Here is a 21,078-nt window from a genome sequence, read left to right on the forward strand (position 1 = left end):
ATCTCCCTATGCTGCCCAGCTCCAGACTGACACCCCCTCCAAGTGTTCCAGTTATAAAAGACGACTGGGGAGGCGGAGAAGGAGGGGTAACAGAGAGCTGCATGGTCCCCATCGGTCCAGGAGGGGGTTTGGGGTGAGGGGGATGACGACGGAGGGGATCAGGAGGAGGAGCTTGATCCTAGAATTTAAGTAGCACAATTGCCTGGGTGATACCCCTGTGGGACCTCGGTCAATTCCCGGTGGTTTACTGTGGGAGAGGGAGTGGGGGCTCCAAGGAGGGCAGGTAGGTGACTGACTGACGCCAGGTGTGTAACACGTCACCACATGTGATGAGATAGTTATATGTGCTACAACTGGCATTGCTGTCCTACTTCTGACACGTTATTAACACAAAGGGACCTACATCTTCCAATTACTCGCTAACCTGTCTGTTTCTGCACGTACAGTCTTCTCCAGATCGTCAGTAACATCCTACAGTTAAATATGGTCCGTAATTTGCTTCGTTAACTGTATCCTCTGTCATCTGGTTGACCCGCACCTTAGGCTCACCAGGAACAGAAACCACCTCATCTTTATCATATGTAGCATCGTGCATTTCAGTATGCTCTTTAATCTGGATTGCGACTTCTTGAGCAGCTGTGGCCTTATCTTCTACTTCACTCTCTGCTCTTATATTAACATTAGCTTACTGTTCTTTCGATCATCTGGTCTCTTTTACGGTAATTCCAGTTACCGAGCGTTAGCCTTGACTAATCTGGACTGTTCACTTTTCCCAACAACAGCTTCCTGGTCCTTAACTAAAACAGGTCAGACTTCTAGCAGCTCTAATCCAACAAATATTTTTCTCACTGCTTCTGCTGTCGCACCTTACTTTTCGCAATTACTGATTTGATCTTCAATGATGAATTTCGTTATCTCTTCCGACTTCTTAGTTCTTTCTCGTCTTGTTCGGTGACACCTTCGTCTGTCGTTTCGAAACTATCGTCTGTATTCTTGAATCTTACCGTAGCCCTCCTCTGCCTTTTCTAAATATTCGTCCAACTTTCTCAATGTTCATCTGCCTTTTCGGCTATCCTCTTGATTATCTCCGGAAGACAAATGAAACTCAAGGAAAAATGCCTGAATGCTAATACACAGCAGTGAAGATGAACGTGTGACGTCGTCGCAGGCAGCGGAAACGTTCTAATCTGTTTACTCAGCGCAGCAACAAACTCCAGCACACTTTTCAGAAAGTAAAATAAACTCTTCTCACAAATTCTGAATGAAATTGAATGTAAAGGAGGATGTGTACATTGTGCAATAACTGACATCCCTCTGCCTTTCCCGTAACATAAATCACTATCATACGTAATAAAACAACTTATTGTGTCCGAAAATCTTCACAAAAACGTAATCACACCCAGATCTTAAGCACATCACAAACCATAAGAGTTGCAAAGCTCCTATCAGTACCGCTTCACTACGGCGAGGCCAAATTTTTGACCGTATTTTCAGATCACGAATAAGACAAAATTTTCCTCAGTTACATTTCAGGAGGCACAATAAAACTATGCCAAAGCACAAGCACACACAAATATTTCACCCAAAATGTGATGAGCACTCAGGACAGCGATGGACAATTACTCACCAGCTTTTCCTGAAGAGTAATGAAATGTCCACAGATAGGATGGATGAAGGATAGGAGACTTGGAACGGCGAACCCAGGCTGAGCACATCATTTTTCTTTAAGAAATAACAAATTTATCTCAGAATATGCCAACAGTCAGAGTGATAATTAAAACCACGATCTTCTATTGCATGTGATACATAATAATGAACAGCAAGTTTTCTCCTACATAAGCAATCCGTAAGACAAGAGAAATTTCAGTTAAACAACAGCCTTCACTTACACAAATAAGTTAAAAAAAGAAACAACAATAATAGAAATGATTACTGTTTATCACAATAAGTAGGCCGAAGCCCCGCTTACGCCTGCAGGGGCCGCACTTAGAACTCAGTAGACAACAACGCCCTTAAATTACGACCCTTTGCTTAATTCGTCTGTTACACCATTGTGGGTCTTATTTAAGTTACACAACAACCAAGAACAAGAATCAATCCTCCGAGGCAGAGAGAAAATTTACAACCTTGTGTTCTGGTTATCTTCCAATGAGTTTCAAGAAGTATGCAACCAAGTCAGGCCAAGCTGACCATCGAGAGCAGTTAGTTACAGATAGAATTTAAACGTTGAAAACTGAAGTATGGTAAACGTAAAATCTCCCACCTGGCACCTTGTTTAGCATCAGCAGCTGGGATCGAAACTTCAGTGAGAGCTAACGGTCACCGGAGACGCCGTCCGCGTACAAGCGCAGGCCCAAGTACACGGGTACGTGCACGCAGGCAAGCGCCGCATGAATTACAGAAGCCGAGGCTGTCCACATACACCATACACATTAAGACACACAAGACGTGAAGACCTTGTTGCCGGGTCTCTTGACTTTAAAGTCCGAAGTAACGTAACGTTTGCTAAGCAATTGCTTAACTATTAACTTAAGGCTTAAATCTTTTAACTACATGGAGAAATTTTAACTGCAGTACTAAAACCGCTAATATAAAAGGTTAAGACAATTGTTATAAATAGTAGGAGATTTACCAACAGACAACGAATGCTACTTTGAAACTGCAGAATAACAGGTACAAGCCTGGCGCGGACTTCAGGCTTAACAGTTACAGATAAGATTGTCGTTGCTGACCCATAAGATTTAAACCCACCTGAAATCTAGCTTTTGATGTTTCGACGTTCTGATGTTTAATCCAACACTGCTCAAAACTTACTACAGAAAAAGATAACTTAACCCTTAACTGGTCTAGTGGGGTCGGACAGACCCCAGGACTTCTTTTTTTTTCTACATGTACCTCTATATCTAGGCAACAGACGTCGCTGACGGTTTTGGTATTCTCTACGATAGAAACCAAAGCAGTTTTAGGACTGTTATACTTGTCAGGTGTATTGAAATCAGGAAACGAAGATGTTTCTAGCCTATTTGCTTCAGATGGTACAGATAGAGAGATCTTCCGGGCCACTATGAGTGTCAAGAGATTCTTGCAGCCTTGCGGTTTGACTGTGCCCAGACACGAGCAGAGCGAAGGGAAACAGATAAACTTGCTCCTATTTGCGAAATTTGGGATGCATTCATCCATAATTGTATTTAGTATTTTGTTGTTGGAAGCTTTGTGACTGTTGAGGAAATGCTGGTACCATTTCAGGGACGATGCCCTTTTAAAATGCACATGCCTGAAAAACCTAATAAATGTGAAATGAAAGTTCTATGCCTTGCAGATTCCAGGGACTTCTATATCAATAATGCTTTCATTTATATTGGGTCAGAAAGCGAAGTTAGCGTAAATATGTCAGTGCCAACGCAAACAGTGCTGCGGATAAGTGAACCCATCAAAGGGACAAATCTTAATGTGACTGTTGACAATTGGTTCACCTCCATTGAACTTGCTGAGAAATAGTAAACACAGAAGCTCACCATCCTGGCAACAGTGACAGCCAACGAACGTGAAATTCCACAAGAATTCAAAACTAACCGGCCTAGACAAATTGGATCTATCCTCTTTGGACATACTACAGACCTCACGCTTTGTTCACATGTTCCGAGGAAGAACAAAGCAGTTATTTTATTGTCCAGAATGCATCACGACCAGAAGATAACAGACTCTGGAAAACCTGAAATGATAATCAACTACAAGGGTGGGGCGGATACCCTTGACCAGCAAAATAGCATGGCTTATTTTACATGCACAATTTAATTAGGTAATCACACACAATTTATGTATATACGCATAGTTCATGTATTACACATTCACATTTAATAATATGTATCTTACTTGACACGTAAATGAAAATAAGTTCACAAATAATTGCAAATCATTGGGGTTTCTCAGACCCCACTAGACTTCTAATGCAATTTTTTTTTTCACCGGACCAGTTAAGGGTTATTGTGCACTGGTGTTTCCAATTATTGTTCCTTAGCTTTAAGTACCAACGTCAGAATCGGAGCGGAACAGTTCAAAGGCAAAACAAAGAATCTCCTAGTTAGTCTCGGGTTACACGAATGTTTACAACAGACCAGCTGCCCACACAAGTTCTTATACACACATAAATAGAAATCACTGAAAAAAATCGATAAGTTACACTCGATGCTTCAAATACATAAGTTACAATAACTGCAAATAAAAACATCGGCTTTCAAATTCCACAGGCAAGGTTCACAGAGAGAATAAGCACAAAACGCATCCTAACTTCTTTAATACGTCACATGCCATTATTGAAAGCACTATACCTGCAGCTAACACCCAAATTGCACACGGCGAGAACAGGACAGGAAGCAAATTTTGGTGCGCTCTCCCTCCAAAATACAGAAATCAGACACAATGGACGTTATTGTGCAAACGGCTGCGAGTACGCAATGAGGGCGCAGTGGCCACCGTGACACCAGACCGGCCCCTCAGTCTATACGTGCTGCCGCCTTGTACCTACACCAACTTTGCAGCCGCCGCATGGGTCCCGCCTGTTCCTCACTCGCAAACAGCGAGAAACCGTGCCAATCTGTGCGGCAATCACGTATCCTACGGGGGCGTCAGTCAGTCGCAGGATCCAAAGACAGCACAACGCTCTCACAGCTCAAGCTCCCCCACTCAAACCGAAGGACCGCAGGGGGGCACCAACTCTCCTCTTCCACTGAGTGGAAATACGGGGATAAAGAACTAGCTGGCCTGTCGAACTTGGTTTACATGGACCTTAAAGGTTTTCCTAGCGGCGAGATCACACACAAGGAGGTTGACAAGACTAAGAAAGCTAACGACTGAACAAGGCCCAACACATTTTGGAGCTAGCATACCACTGATCCCCCTATGCTGACCGCCACCTACATTCAAGTTGCAGACAAAAACGTTATGCCCTACCGAACCTCAGAAGGGCAGCCTACCGTGATCGCAGCATTCCTCCTGGCGTCAGGCCAGAAATAACATCACGTTATCTCTCAACGTCAATTCTGTTTGATGACGGGAGTGGCATGCTCAGGAGAAGATCACATATTTTCCATAGTTCTGCAAGCGGCGAATCAAAAGGGTAAGCAAACATCAATTCCGCTGGCACTGCGTTAGAGGCCCCATGATGGGCTGAGTTAAAGGCAAAATTAACTCACGGTAAGGATTTAGCCCATTTCGTTTTAGGTTGGGCACAGTAAATGACAAGAGCGACCTCTGATTTACTACTGACATGATGAGAAAATGAAGGCTGAGGATAATTCGGGGTAGTAGTAATATGCTGGATGACATTATTAAAACAGAAACGCTTAAGATCACTAGAAAGGAGTGCTGAAGCATTATCATTCTCAAGGGCCATATGGGGTCCAAACGAAGAAAATATAACAGATAAATGGCGTTTAGTAAGCCAGACAGTCACTCTGCTGCTAGGAATCTACCCAACAGAATGGGAGAAAAAATCGCCAGCAACTACAACACAATGGTTCCCAGCCTTAGTATGCGAAAGAGTACCCACATAATTAATAGATAATTTAGGATTCCAGCAGTCCCTTACACAAATAAGAGCGTCGTTAACCACCTTGCAAAGCCCACACACATTAACCAAACGGCAAACATCCTTTACAATGTTGAACAGGTGAGATGTAAAAATCCTTGACTAAAATTCGAGAACATGTCCGAGTGCCAACATACCAATGAATTCTGAAAATGTTGGAAGACGATGGGAATGAGTTCAATGGGTAAACAAATTTTAGGCTCAGCAGGCCTACTGACTTTATTACGCAGTATACCCTTTCATAGGATGTAACTGGGAATCTGTTCGACAGCTAACAATCACTTCCTAATTGGGCCAAAACGGTTATCTAGATCCTGCTTGAGCCAGAGCTCAGAGAAGAGCTGAGGTACCTCAGTCGCAACACTGCAGGCAGGCAGACTATCCAACAAGTCATCAGCCGCCAATTCCTATCTCCCTCATCAAAAGAGCGACTAAGCGCATTGGCCTACTGATTTGTCCGTGCCTCTGTTGACGACTTTAACCCAGAACATGGATACGCGAACAGCCCACCTGCTTATCTTGCCCATTTTCCTGCAGCACTTAAAGGCCTAGTCCAGTGCCTGTTTGTCTGTTTCCAACCGTGTTCGAGAAAAAATTTGAATTTATCGAGAGCAAACAAGGCAGCCAAGGCAGTATCTATCCCCCCTCCCTGCAGGTCTGGAGTAAGAATAGGCCCGAGGTATTCCTGCCTGTTGTAAGAGGTGACTAAAAAGAGTTTCAACCGTTTTGGCCTTCGATGTGATAGTCCTCCTTAGGGTTTGACCCCCATTTCTCAAAATGCTACAGAAGTTCGAGCCTTTTGGGGAAGGACGCCTTACGTGGTGTATCACTGGTCCTCCGTGCACTAAGACCTTGGCACTCAGCATTGTAACGGCGTTGTAGCCACACCCACTATGCATCAAATTGGGCCTAAACGCCTCATGGGTTGCACAAGTTACGCCCCTAGTGCGTCCCCATCTGCACCTACGATTATGATGGACTTTCTATGGCACCCGAAATCCAGCACGGTAGCCAGCCCGTTGTGGTGGGGTCGTCATGTACCCTCTAGGTTGTAGCCCCCTGACTACACAGGGATCGTACTGCCGATACCTGAGCTGCAACCTCCCCACGTCGGCCAAGAAGTAGATGCCCGTATCCTTGGGGCATCAGGACTCTTGGCAATGGTCATCCTGCCAGGTGGCCCTTGCTGAGGCTAGGTGGCGCCCGTGGGGAGAGCCCCTGGTTGGAGTGGGTGGTATCGGGGCGGACGTTTAGCAGATGAAACGTCAACATGTATCAGGTCGCTCTGCGGCCAAGTCTTTTAAAAAGAAGGGTACTGTCTCTGGTTCTGGTTCTCCTGCCCTTTCCCCCTTCGACACTCCCTGGGAGGAAGGACAGGCCAGCCGGCTTGGGGCGAAGTACTTCCCCCGCTATTTTGTCTGTTCTCGGACCGATGGGGGGACGTTCGCCACCTCCAAGCCCGTGTTCTTTGTCCTGCACATCGAGGACATCTTCGGGGAAATCGAGGCTCTCAGTAAAATGCGTTCGGGGTCCGTTCTTATAAAGACCACCTCCGCCACACAGTCGGCGGCGCTCCAGGCGTGTGACCGCCTAGGGGACATCCCAGTGTCCATTGTCCCGCATCTGGCACTGAATAGGACGCAGGGGGTTATTTTCCATCGTTACCTCCTGCTGCAATCAGATGAGGAGCTCAGGGCCAACCTGGAGCGCCAAGGCGTGCATTTCGTCCGGCGAGTCCGGCGAGTCCAGCGTGGCCCCAAAGACCATCGCGTCGACACTGGGGCCTTTATTCTCGCCTTCGAGGGGGACATTCTCCTGGAGAAGGTAAAGGTGATGTGCTACCGGTGCGACCTGCGACCTTACGTCTCGCCTCCTATGCGCTGCGTTCGGTGTTTGCGCTTTGGGCACATGCCGTCACGGTGTGAGGCTGAGCCCCTTTGTGGCGATTGTGGACGTCCTCTTTGTGAGGAACATACATGAACCCCACCACCTCGGTGCGTCAATTGTTCTGGCATCCACTCGCCTAGATCTTTAGACTACCCCGCGTATCGGATGGAGAAGAAGATTCAAGAACTCAAAACATTGGATCGTCTCTATTATTCTGAGGCCAGGAAGAAGTATGACCACCCCCATCCCGAGACGTTGACCACTTCGTTTGCCTCAGTCATGTCCACTCCTCCCACAGTACCCTCACCGCTATCCTGTCCCCCCCTCCACCTCCTCACCACATCTGAGGTCTATGCTTCCGCCTCCCAAATCCCTCCCTTCCTAATCCCCCTCCTTCGTGGCCCCTGCCCCCTCTGCCCCAGGGGCCACCCTTCCTCCTCCTCCTCCTCCCCCGCCGACGCCTGAGAAGCGATCCTCTTCTCAGGCGTCCATCAGGGAAACGATCCGGACCCCAGCTTCCGAGGTCCGGTGTTCAAAAACGGACCCCGCGCGTGAGGACCTTCTTCGGGTCCAGCCCACCATTCCCGGGCCTCATCGGACAGCCAAGGCCTCAAAGAAAAAGCCTTTATCCCAATCTCCACCACGGTGCGTTTCGTCTGACGCTCCATCTGCGAGTCGCTGCTCCCGGCAGTCCTCATTTTCGCCGGGATGCTCTGCTGCCAGGCGCTCAGCTGGCCTCTCGTCGGCGAATGATGCTACCCCTCCTACGCAACCTGGGAAAGTGGCCGCAGCTGGCGACGACTCGATGGAACAGGATCCGCCGCCCGCCAGTTGTACCGTTGTTCCCTCGAAACCTGGCCCTCTGCGGCCGTCGAGGTGACCCGCTCTTCACCTGTTTCGTTCCCCCTTTTTTCTGACTAGCGATGGCTTTGTTACATTGGAACATAATAGGAGGAATTACAACTGCTCCTCCGCCTGCACTGTCCGCTCGTCCTTGGTCTCCAGGTAACCAAGTTGTGCCCAGCTGACCGTATTGCTTTTACCCATTACACCTCGGAGGGGTCTGACCTCACCCCTGCGGACGGTGTTCCAGCTCATGGTGGGGTCATGTTGCTCGTTTGGAACGATGTCTATTACCATCCCATCCCATCCCATTGACCACCCCACTCCAAGCAATAGCTGTCCATATTACTCTTTCTGCCTTTACTTTTTCAGTTTGTACCATCCACACTCCATCGTCATCCACAGTTAGTCGGGCTGACATGATGCACCTGATCGTCCAGCTTCCCCCGCCGTTCTTATTATTTGGCGACTTCAATGCCCATCATCCCCATTGGGGCTCTCCTGCATCCTGTCAAAGAGGCTCACTCTTGGCGGATGTCTTCAACCATCTCAATCTTGTCTGCCTCAATACTGGCGCCCCGACATTCCTCTCGGACTCTACTCATACCTACTCCCACTTGGACCTCTCGATCTGTTCTACCACACTTGCCGATCGGTTCGAGTGGTATGTCCTTCCTGACACCTATTCGAGCGACCACTTCCCCTGTGTCGTGCGTCTCCTGCACCACACCCCATCCCCACGCCCTTCGAGCTGGAACATACCGAAAGCTGACTGGGGACTTTACTCCTCCCTGGCGACCTTTCCGGACCACGATTTTCTCAGTTGTGAGAGTCAGGTCGAATACCTCATGGCTGGTATCATCAATGCTGCCGAACGTTCCATTCCTCGTGCTACCTCTTCTTCACGTCGCGTTTCCGTCCCCTGGTGGAATGAGGCTTGTAGAGACGCTATCCGTGCTCGACGACGTGCTTTACGCACCTTTCGCCGCCATCCTACGTTGGCGAATTGTATTGGATACAAACGACTCCGAGCGCAATGCTGTAGAGTCATCAAAGACAGCAAAAAAGGTTGTTGGGCCTCTTTCATCAGCTCCTTTAACAGTTTTACTCACTCTTCTATCGTCTGGGGTGGCCTGCGCCGGCTGTCGGGCATTAAGGCCCACTCCTCGGTACCTGGCCTGACCTCAGGTAATGAGGTCCTTGTTGATCCTGTGGCTGTCTCCAACGCCTTTGGCCACTTTTTCGCGGAGGGTTCAAGCTCCGCCCATTACCACCCTGCCTTCCTTCCCAGGAAAGAGGCAGAAGAGGCTCGGCGACCTTCCTTCCACTCGCTGAATCTGGAAACTTATAATGCCCCCTTGACTATGCGGGAACTCGAACGCGCGCTTGCACTGTCCCGATCCTCTGCTCCGGGGCCAGATGCCATTCACGTTCAGATGCTGGCACACCTTTCTCCGGCGGGCAAAAGCTTCCTTCTTCGTACCTACAATCGCGTCTGGACCGAAGGTCAGGTCCCCATGTGTTGGTGTGACGCCGTCGTTGTCCCTATACCCAAACCCGGGAACGATAGACACCTTCCTTCTAGTTATCGCCCCATTTCTCTTACAAGCTGTGTCTGTAAGGTGATGGAGCGCATGGTTAATGCTCGGTTAGTCTGGATTCTTGAATCTCGACGACTACTTACTAATGTCCAATGCGGATTTCGTCGCCGCCGCTCTGCTGTTGACCACCTTGTGACCTCATCGACATTCATCATGAACAACTTTTTGCGAAGGCGCCAAACGGTAGCAGTGTTCTTCGACTTGGAAAAGGCTTATGATACCTGTTGGAGAGGAGGTATCCTCCGCACTATGCACAGGTGGGGCCTACGCGGTCGCCTGCCCCTTTTTGTTGATTCCTTTTTAACGGATCGAAAGTTTAGGGTACGTGTGGGTTCCATATTGTCCGACATCTTCCTCCAGGAGAACGGAGTGCCTCAGGGCTCCGTCTTGAGCATAGCCCTTTTTGCCATCACGATCAATCCAATTATGGATTGCATTCCACCTAATGTCTCAGGCTCTCTCTTTGTCGATGACTTCGCGATCTACTGCAGTGCCCAGAGAGCATGCCTCCTGGAGCGCTGCCTTGAGCGTTGTCTAGACAGCCTCTACTCATGGAGCGTGGCAAATGGCTTCCGGTTCTCTGAAGAGAAGACAGTTTGTATCAACTTTTGGCGATATAAAGCGTTCCTTCCGCCATCCTTACATCTCGGTCCCGTTGTTCTCCTATTCGTGGAAACAACTAAGTTTCTAGGGCTCACTTTGGACAGGAAACTGTGTTTGTCTCCACATGTCTCTTATTTGGCGGCCCATTGTACACGTTCCCTTAATGTCCTCAGAGTTCTTAGCGGTTCATCTTGGGGTGCGGATCGCACTGTCCTGCTTCGCTTGTATCGGTCCATAGTCTGATCGAAGCTGGATTATGGGAGCTTCGTCTACTCGTCCGCTCGGCCATCCCTCTTACGCCGGCTCAACTCCATCCACAATTGGGGGTTATGTCTTGCGACCGGAGCGTTCTACACTAGTCCCGTCGAGAGTCTTTATGCTGAAGCTGCCGAATTACTATTGACCTACCGGCGCCATGTACTGCTTTGTTAGTATGCCTGCCGGCTGTTGTCAATGCCCGACTACCCCTCCTATCAGTCCTTCTTCGCAGATTCTCTCGACCGTTCGTATGGGTTGTATGTGTCTGCCCTGCTGCCCCCAGGAGTCCGCTTTCGTCGCCTGCTTCGACAATTGGATTTTGCCCTCCCTACCACCTTCAGAGAGGGTGAGAGCCCGACACCACCGTGGCCCCAGGCTCTGGTTCATATATATCTCGACCTCAGCTCGCTCCAGAAGGAGGGTACTCCGGCTGCAGTGTATTGCTCACGGTTTGTCGAACTTCGTGCTCGACTTGCCATTCACACCTTTATTTACACTGATAGCTCCATAACTGACGATGGTGTCGGCTGTGCTTTTGTCGTCAGGGCCGTCGCCTTTAAATACCGGCTCCTCGACCATTGTTCGAGCTTTACAGCCGAGCTTTTTGCTCTCCATCAGGCCGTTCAGTATGCCCGCCGCCACCGCCATTCATCGTATGTACTCTGCTCTGACTCACTCAGTGCTCTTCAGAGCCTTGGAGCTCCATATCCAGTCCATCCCTTGGTGCAACGGATCCAGCAGTCCCTCCGTTCTTCTGCTGCTGGTGGCTCTCCTGTCAGCTTTCTGTGGGTTCCCAGCCATGTAGGAGTGCCTGGGAATGAGGCTGCTGATGCTGCAGCCAAGGCTGCAGTCCTCCTGCCTCGGCCAGCCTCCCATTGTGTCCCGTCATCTAACGTTGGTGGGGTTGTTTGTAAGAGGCTTGTGTCGCTGTGGTCGGATACTTGGTCATCACTTTAAGGAAACAAGCTCTGGGCAGTAAAACCGTTCCCAACTGCTTGGACAACCTCCTCCCGTCCGTCTCGGCGAGAAGAGTTCCTTCTGACCAGGTTGCGGATTGGGCATTGCCGGTTTAGCCACCGCTACCAGCTCTCTGGTGACTCAGCCCCGCAGTGCCCTTGTGGTCATGCATTAACAGTGCGCCATGTTTTCTTGTCGTGTCCCCGCTTTAGTCAATCTCGTGTTGTCCTGTCTCTGCCATCTACTTTACAGGATATTTTAGCTGATGACGCTCGAGCAGCTGCTCGTGTTCTGCGTTTTATAACTTTAACTGGCTTGTCCAACGACATCTAACTCTTTCACTTATTATATCTGCATCTCTGTAAGAACTTTCTGGTGCCCCCCCCCTTGTGTTTTACTAGATTCTATGTGCTCTAACAATTGTGACTGGGCGCTGATGACCTCAGTAGTTGAGCGCCCTTAAACCCCCCCTCCCCCACCCCCAAAAAAAGAAAAGGCGGTATCTTAATAGCGTCCCAGGAAACAAAATGACCTAAGAACTGAATCTACTCACTAGCAAGGATGACATTTTAAAGGTTTAAAGGTCAAACCGGGTGAACGAAGTCTTAATTAACACTTGCTCAAGATAAAAAACTTGGCCTTCAAAAGAGCGACAATAATTGACATCAACTAAATAATTGTAAACACACACGAACTTAAGATCCCCCAGGATATCGTTCAAAAGGGGTGAAAGGAAATCAGCGCCAGTGGCGAAGCCAAATGGTACCTGGTTAAATTAGTACATGTTCCAGTCTGTGTAAAAGGCAATAACCTGTTTCGATTCATCACTCAGTGGTAATTGGTAGTACGCTTGATTCAAGTCAAGCACCTATAAAACACAGGCGCCGGCAAACCAAATAAAACAGTTTTTGTATGAAGCCCTTGCCTGACCTCTACAATTATCTTCTCATTGAGAATTCTATAGTCAACAGCCACCACACTGTCGTGTAGGCACTAAAAATATAGGCGAAGCACACGGGGAAGTGGACGATCTAACAACCTCGTTGCGCAACATATCATCGACTTTCCGCCTCAATATCTTCATGTTGGGAGGCGAAGGACGGTAAGGGGCATGGCGCACTGAATGGTGACGGTGATACGAATCTCGTATTGGATTTTACCAGTCAGCGCCAAACGCTCCGTTAGCACAGCAGGAAATTTATCTTAGACTGCCCTTAATTGGGTTCAAATGGCTCTGAGCACTATGGGGCTTAACATCTGTGGTCATCAGTCACCTAGAACTTAGAACTACCTAAACCTAACTAACCTAAGGACATCACACACATCCATGCCCGAGGCAGGATTCGAACCTGCGACTGTAGCAGCCACGCGGTTCCAGACTGAAGCACCTAGAACCGCTTGGCCACCGCGGCTGGCCCTTAATTGGGTAGCTTGTATATCATCAAAATGATTTATCTGGAAATCAGACCGTTCTGTAGTTAAAGAATTGTTCTTGCAAATTTCAGAACATTAGAGCGCTATGTAACAAGATGAACGGATTTTAAAATGAAAGGTATTGCTGGCAATGTGTAAAACTAAACCAGTTACATCCCAATAATAAGGACCGAGCGAGGTGGCGCAGTGGTTAGCACACTGGACTCGCATTCGGGAGGACCACGGTTCAATCCCGCGACCTGCCATCCTGATTTACGTTTTCTATGATTTCCCTATATCGCTCCAGACAAATGCCGGAATGGTTCCTTTGAAAGGACATGGCCGACTTCCTTCCCTAATCCGATGAGACCGATGACCTCGCTGTCTGGTGGGGGAGACCAAACCCAAGAGTCAGGTTGAAGACTGATTCCTTAGCACAAATAATCGAAGCGGCCAAGAAAAAACGCTGACTGACAAACTCCCATGCATGTGTCCAACCAGGGGCAACTCTTGGCCATTTGCCACGTGAGATCCCTGGGAGGTAGCTTTCATGGGGGTGGATTCACAGAAATTGCGGAACTCGAGCTACCACTCGGAATCAAGCAGTGAGACAGAACTACCTGACACCAACAGTCACGGACACTATAAATACGGACACAGCGGGCAGAAGATTCACCCAGAGAAATTCCGGCCCGCACCTCATGGCGTCAACTGCTAGGCCTGGGCCCCCACCTAATAACACACCCAACACCAAGTGATTTCGGGCTCCACAACGAAAAGAACTCTTTCACTTGGCAATCCACGAGATGAACGAAGACCATCACTTCTAGAAACCACGGACGCAGATTGAGAACCCTTATTCTGCTCGTCAGCAAACCTGAAGCCCTCAATAGTCGCAAGTACCCGATTAAAGTCGGCAAAGGTTACCGATTTATTAGCGAATTGCAAACGCAACCCATCTTCCGGCCTGATGCCTTCCAAAATATTAGAGGCGCTATCCTATTCACTAATATTCATATATGAGACAGAGACAGCAACAGCCACGTGAACACGCTCAGTATATTGTATCCCCATCTCATTAAAACCTTGAACTTGGGAATAATAAAGGCGCTCGAGTTTTTAGTCTATACCCGTCGGTACCTCGTTCTCTACCTATTCGACCCCTAAGTTGACACAAGAAGCACTGGTTTACAAGGTCACTACACAATAAGTTCTCTACAAATCTCAAGACAAAGGATACCGCAAGGAAAGAATAACACAATTACAAACATGTGATGCATCAGCGTGACGCTCCAAACGTAAAGTCGTGGACAAAACGAGCGAGGCCCCACGCCTTTTCGTTATGCTGATCCGCACAGCTTTAAAGTCTGCTACACAGCATAACAGGCAAGGCGACGAAGTGTTACCAACATACTATGAACAGGTGTGAAATTGAAAACAGTTTGACTACGTTCGGAGAGTTTTTCAATCATGTGTAAGGCTACATTAATGCTGATCAGTGTGTTAAACACAAGTAAATATAAGATACAAATGAAAGAAAAATTAAAATGAATTGTACTAATAAAAATGAATTTCAGCTTGTCGAGATAACATAACCGTTTTAGTAAGATAAAGTACCCCAGATCGTTACGAATTAGGAAAACAATATGCGCATTCTGCCGCGAAACGGTGTGTGTCAACGTTCAGACCAGTCATACTGGATTACCGCTGCTGACCTACCATGAAAGTGTGCAAATTTAGCAATGCGTGAAGATTCACAACGAAATTCAGTTAAAAATCATTCAGTGCCACACTTAAGTCAATTCCGTTATTGACAGAAGCGGAAAAAGTAGGCAGTAACATGTATGAAATTCTACAAGAGTATAAAACGTATTAGAGGCACGAGAATTTCTTAAAATTGCTTTACTGATAGTCTATCTGCCTCCATCGAGATTAGAACCGAAAACAAACCAGCCCTCCCTTCCAGTAGCAAACACCTTTCACGACTCTTGCAGACAACCCAGGCAAACAGCCCTCTATTATTACCCTAGAGATGAAAAAGCCGGCAATTTCGCAATGAAAATGGCAAAATGATCTGCAGTTTCTATTTCATAGAGCTTTCTGGACTAAAAAACATGAATTTTCTACCTTAATGTCATCGCTTATGTGACAATCATTGAGGATGTTTATCGAAATAACAGAACACTGTTGTTAGCGAGTAAATGTAGTAGGCTAGTTCTGCACAACCGCAGGAAATAAACGGCTAAATAATGGAGAATTCTAAACATTGTAGAATACGTTTACCAGCTAGACTCGCCACATCCAGAAAACGTTCATTAGCCGAAGTGTTCCTTAAGCTATCTAGCAATGAGAATGCTCGGTGGCATTAATACTGGGATCTGAATTACCACGGGTATAGGCAAATTGATTTTATTTGCATTCCTGCAAACGTGATTTGGATTCAAATCGTAGCTACGATTAATATGCTGATGTATCGACTGCAACTAGAACATTTCGAATAAAGAGTACGGAATTATTTATGCTGCCGTCATCTTCAGTAACCGTCGTAGCTATTTTCGTTGTTAGGATTTCGTCACATAAATCGGTACAAATGGAACCCTAATAGTCTCACTTTCTTGACCATCTATCTGTCTACCCAACTCTTAAAATCCGTTTACCTCGAGTATGGGTAGACATAATAAGCGGAAATGTATCGCACTTTTTGCGGTATACGGTCCCTTGGTGGTGTAAAAACGTGAACTATGTCAACCTAATCTGAAGACAGGGCCGTTTATGTAAAGAAAACTTACTACCGAAGTCGCATAGTTCGTAGAGCGATTTTTTGACCTTTCGCGTAAGTCCCATAGACCTAGAACTACGTATACCTACATAACCTAAGGACATTACACACACGGTGCCCGAGGTAGGATTCCAACCTGCGACTGAAGCGACAAGAACCGTTCGGCCACCGCACCCGGCGAAACCCTTTTCACCTCATGTATAATGATTATCCTCACAAGACAGTTGCTGGCGAATACTGTTAATATACACTGAGATCGTTTAATCACGGAACTTCTACGAAGCTACATTCAAATTTCGTTCGATGTCGTCTGCAATATCCACTTATAAACACCCTAGGAAAGTCGTATGCGATATCCACTTCTGAAGACGCTGGCGGATACTGCAGTGCCATAACAAGTAGTTAAGAATTTGTTATAGGTCCATGCATGACTCTTTATTTTAGTATCAATTTGACGCACCTAGGTGTATATTTATTTTTTGTTCATTATTTTCAGCCACAGCAAACAGCTTCGATACTCACATCAAATGTCACTCACAAGTCGCAATTACAGCATAATTCCGTGGTTACATCTACATGACTACATCTACAGGATTTCTTTGCAATCCTGACTTACGTTCCTGGCAGAGGGTTCATCGAACTACCTTCGGACTATTTCTCTACCGGCCCACTCATTAACAGCGTGCGGGCAAAAGGACCACTTACACGGGAAGAAATGACCATAATAATAATGTAATTTAGGGCTCGTGAGCAAAGATGTAAGTTCCCGACGAAATAATGTTTCGACATTCAGAACAGATGTTGGTGATTGAAACTGGTAATCTTCTGTTGTACCGATATATGTTTATGTAAGAGAAACTTACTGTTCATTATTAGTCTTTAACACAGGAGAAATATCGGTTTCAACGACCACCTTCACTTATACAAGCAAATTTAAAAACGGAACAATAACTGAAATAATTACTGTTTATCACAATAAGTAGATCTAAGCCACTCTTACCCCCGCGGGGACCACTCTTAAAACTGAGTAGACAACAAGTTAACGTAACCACACATTTCAAGCAGCCGTAAGGCCCTTAAATTACGAATCTTTACTCAATTCGAATGGGTCTTATTTAAGTTACACAACAACCAAGAACAAAAATCAGTCCAAGTGAAGCAAACCAAACGCTCAATCACGTGTGAGATACAGAGGCGAGCGGGTGCGTCGTGACTTACCCCAGTTCACTGCTAGTAGCGCCACGTCACCTTAACGCGTCTGAATGTAGCGCACAAGTATTGGACCACAATTTAGTATAAAATTGAAAATCAAAATTAATGTTTAAAACTTTATTACACTAAACTTAATAGTTTACGGAAAAATGCCGTTTTAAGAGAAAAATCAGAGGCGCTAAATAATGACGCTAGGAAGCCAGAATTTGGTCATAAGGTGCAGTTAGAAGTTATAAATAAGTGATGCTGGTTTCCAAAATCATAGAACAAACATTATCGCCAGAACCTACGTTTTTCGGAAAAATCAGAGGCGCTAAATAAGGAACTTAGAAATTTGAAAATTTGTTTTGTTTTTCAGTACACCCCAAAAATAAGTGTCCACGTTAATCTACCTCTTATAGTTTTTGAGTAATTAAATATAAACTAATTTTCTAACCTAAATGTTGTAGATTAAGTACTTGAAATTTTAATGTTAGAGGATTTTTGTTAAACCAGATGATCGAATATATCAACTAATAGAGCTACACAGAGTTTAAGACTTTTAACATAAATAGCAACTGATGTGTCTTAGCAAAGATATGGTTCAGAGGTAACAATCTACCGTTAGTTCCACTAAATAAATTCTATTAAGCAAAGTTTTCATTCTAGCAAGCTGATACTTTCTACGTGCTTTCAAGCTGTTTACCTGCATACCAGCAAAAATTAAGAAGTTTCTGAAGTAATTGGTAACTATATTATTAAAGATTATATGCCCGAGATAGCGGTCGTTTGTAGACTGCCGCCGTATGCAAATAGACAGAGACAACAGATGTTTTCTCGGCAGTCCGCACCGGAACCATAGAAATACAGCCCATGAAGCAGTAGAAAGGTTTCACTTCGCTCTCAGACACTGTGAGGTCCACCGCAGTCAAACGTCTGGTCGCGCTGTGCCTCGGATGACGTCACATCCAAGCTGTGACAAGCGCGTATTTGGCAGTGAAAACGGATAGTGAACTCGCGAGGACTGTACACCGTCCTGGATCGTTTAGAATTCGGTAAAATAACTGTCAGTGTGCCGTCCGTGTGAAATTCAGTTCCACGTGGCAAGTGGTGAATTTATTTCCACTTTTATGGTTAGCATTAATTTTTGAACATTTATTGCGAACTTCCAATTGGTGTTAGTAAGGGCGAAAAACAATCTGGTAAGAAGTTACCGTAGAGGTCACCTCTGAACTGCTAAAGGTGCTGTTAGACTAGGAAGACTTCAGTAAAACTTAGAAAACAATTCATAGTCCTGATATCGCAAAGAAATGGGAAATAGACACTATTCTTTCAGTGGGCTGGACCGGAATGTGGTCATGCAGACCGGAAACTAAGGTCAGTATGTTTCCCTTAGCTTTAATCACGTGAGCCTGGCAACTAATTTGGTGGTCAGCCATAAAGACGGCATCAAAACTTAAAACCAGTAGAGTAAACCTTACTCGCCGCCCCACACAAGAAAGAGGGAAAATTTCCAACCTTACGTCTAGTAATCTTCCAATGAGTTACAAGAAGTGCGCAACCACGCGAGGTCAAGCTAACTATCAAGAGTAGTGAATTACAGATGCAATTTAAACGTTCAGAAACTGAAATATGTTTAGTGTTCGCAAACTACTGTATGGAAATAGTCTTGGGTTCATTACGTTAGATGACAAGGCAGGGCAAGCTACAAAAGGCAGTCTCTTAAAATCACACACGAAATAGAATATCTGGAAAACTTAACTTGTTTAGCAGTTGCAGCTGGAATCAAAACTCCAGCAAGAACCTACTGCTACTGAAGATGTCATCAGTAGTAGAGCAACGCTGGTGCCACCCCACTGTGCATTGTCGCCAAATTTATTCAAGATGGTGGGTACAAAATGGCTGTCATAGATGTGGCAACGTCACAGTGACTTCATTGTCGGCAGTTCCTATTTTTTCGGGAAGTAGGTCAATTGGACTACCTCCACTAACGTAACTTTCGTCACCCATCTGCATATTGGCAGGAAAAGTACTCGGTCTGTGCTGGGCGGCTCGATAAGATGGACGTAACTCCATTTTATCCAGTGTATTCACCACGAGGTCCAGTGTCCAACTGACCTAGTTTACAACAATGCCACGAGAGGATGCTGTCGCCCCTCCCCATCTCCTCTTCTGTGACGTAATACAAGATGGCAGTCTGGGGAAAAAAGGTGTGAAAAAGACTCAATCTGAGTTTAGCTGCTGGACTGGAAGGACAGATGCAAGTCTTTAATTAAACAGTATACTGCGCTGTGCACAAAGTAAACAATGTTAGCTTCAAATGATTCAGTACTAAACAGTAGCTCAATCCAGTTTCAACAACTGGTGGGTATTTTCGCTATTAGTCTAGCACTGGAGAGTTGCTGCAGCCAATCTCGCCAATAGCCCTATATGAGGAATTATAATAGGACAGCAAGCAATCACTGAAGTGCATGGTAGTAGGCTCCTGCCAATCTACAAGTGGACAGCTGCTGGTGGAAAGAACATAAGGCTATGTAAATACACTTTTAGAACAGACCCATTGTCCTACTGCATCTGTAACAGCCTGCATTACATACAGAACTCCTGTAGCAACATCATTTGAGATATTAATACTTTTTTACGAGTCGCAAGCTGCATTTTAACCAACAAAAACACGGAAAATTTATTGTACGATAATTTTAATGAATGTAGTGCCCGTTACCTTACGTGAAGACGGTGTCTCCTGGAAAAGAAAACTAACCAGACAGCTCAGGGTCACCTCCGGTCACCTACAGTTTAGTCCAGCGCCATCTACCAGCTAAACAGGCCTTCAGCTGGGCAGCTGCCACTCGCCTAAGGCCCTGATACTACTTTACTTTCGACCGCCCTGACAACTCCCCCCCCCCCCCCCCTCCACTCTCCCTCCCTGGCCCCAACAGCTGCATTACAATGCGCCCAACTCGAGCTAACTGCAGCCACAGCCCCATGACATAGACTCCTCAGCTTAAAAAGAGAAATCTGAAAAGGGGACGTTTTTTCGTCAATACACCTCGAATTTCTCATGCAGAATGTGGATTCCTCCTATTTATACAAGTTATTTTTGAAGAAAGCACTCCGCCATGAACTAAAAATTTCTTCTAAGGGCATGCTCTACCTCGGTCACAGGGTGCCTCCTCACTTTCGAATTCTCTATTAAAGTAACCGAATGGTTTGCCACAAACAAAGTCTTTTACCTCCTTTGGACTGCAGACCCACAAGTTCCAAACCGGAAGGTTTTCACTGCCCTTGCTAATCGATGCTTTGAAAGCTGCTGCTGCTGCTGCTGCTGCTGCTGCCGCCACTCTGTGCCTGCCGCCGTCATGTCCATGTAAACATCTCTTAATTTCACCATCTTCGTTCTCTTTCCCTACCTCAGAAACACCGGTCACCAGTAGGCCCCTCAGTCCACCATGGAAACCTCCGCCACCACAATCATATGAACCTCCCATTCCCCTGCTGCCACCATTACCTCCTCGAGTGCCTCCTCCAGGTTTCACCTGTCTGCTCCTCCTCCCCTCCCCTGTATCCCTCCCTGTATACTGCCTCTGCTCCTACTCCTCCCCCTGCTGCCACTAATGCTCCTGTCCCCACTGTGGCTGCTGCCACCCGTCAGGATGACTTTCTGTCACTCCCTACTCGCCCTGCTTGGACTGCCCCTGCTTGGACTGCCCCTGCTTGGACTGCCCCTGCTTGGACTGCCCCTGCTTGGACTGCCCCTGCTTGGACTGCCCCTGCTTGGACTGCCCCTGCTTGGACTGCCCCTGCTTGGACTGCCCCTGCTTGGACTGCCCCTGCACCTACCTTCCTTAAAGTGCCTCCGCCTCACATACGGGGCCTGCCTCCTGACTCCTCTCACTGCAACCAGTCCCTCACCCCCTCATCCCTGGCCAAGTCCACCATAAAGCCCCCCAAATGCACGA

At 46.7% G+C, this 21,078-nt stretch overlaps 1 protein-coding gene across 1 annotated transcript in view; it reads right to left on the minus strand.

The window, feature by feature from the left end:
• LOC124722788 overlaps positions 1-20,510 on the minus strand; it is a 95,815-nt gene extending 75,305 nt beyond the window's left edge. Inside the window, exon 1 of the mRNA XM_047247924.1 lies at positions 20,353-20,510. Coding sequence (XP_047103880.1) covers positions 20,353-20,510 — 158 coding nt within the window. The remainder of the gene's footprint in view (positions 1-20,352) is intronic.
• Between the last annotated feature and the right edge of the window lie 568 nt (positions 20,511-21,078).

The sequence above is a fragment of the Schistocerca piceifrons genome, chromosome X (assembly GCF_021461385.2).
Source record: "Schistocerca piceifrons isolate TAMUIC-IGC-003096 chromosome X, iqSchPice1.1, whole genome shotgun sequence".
Taxonomy (NCBI): Eukaryota; Metazoa; Arthropoda; class Insecta; order Orthoptera; family Acrididae; genus Schistocerca; species Schistocerca piceifrons.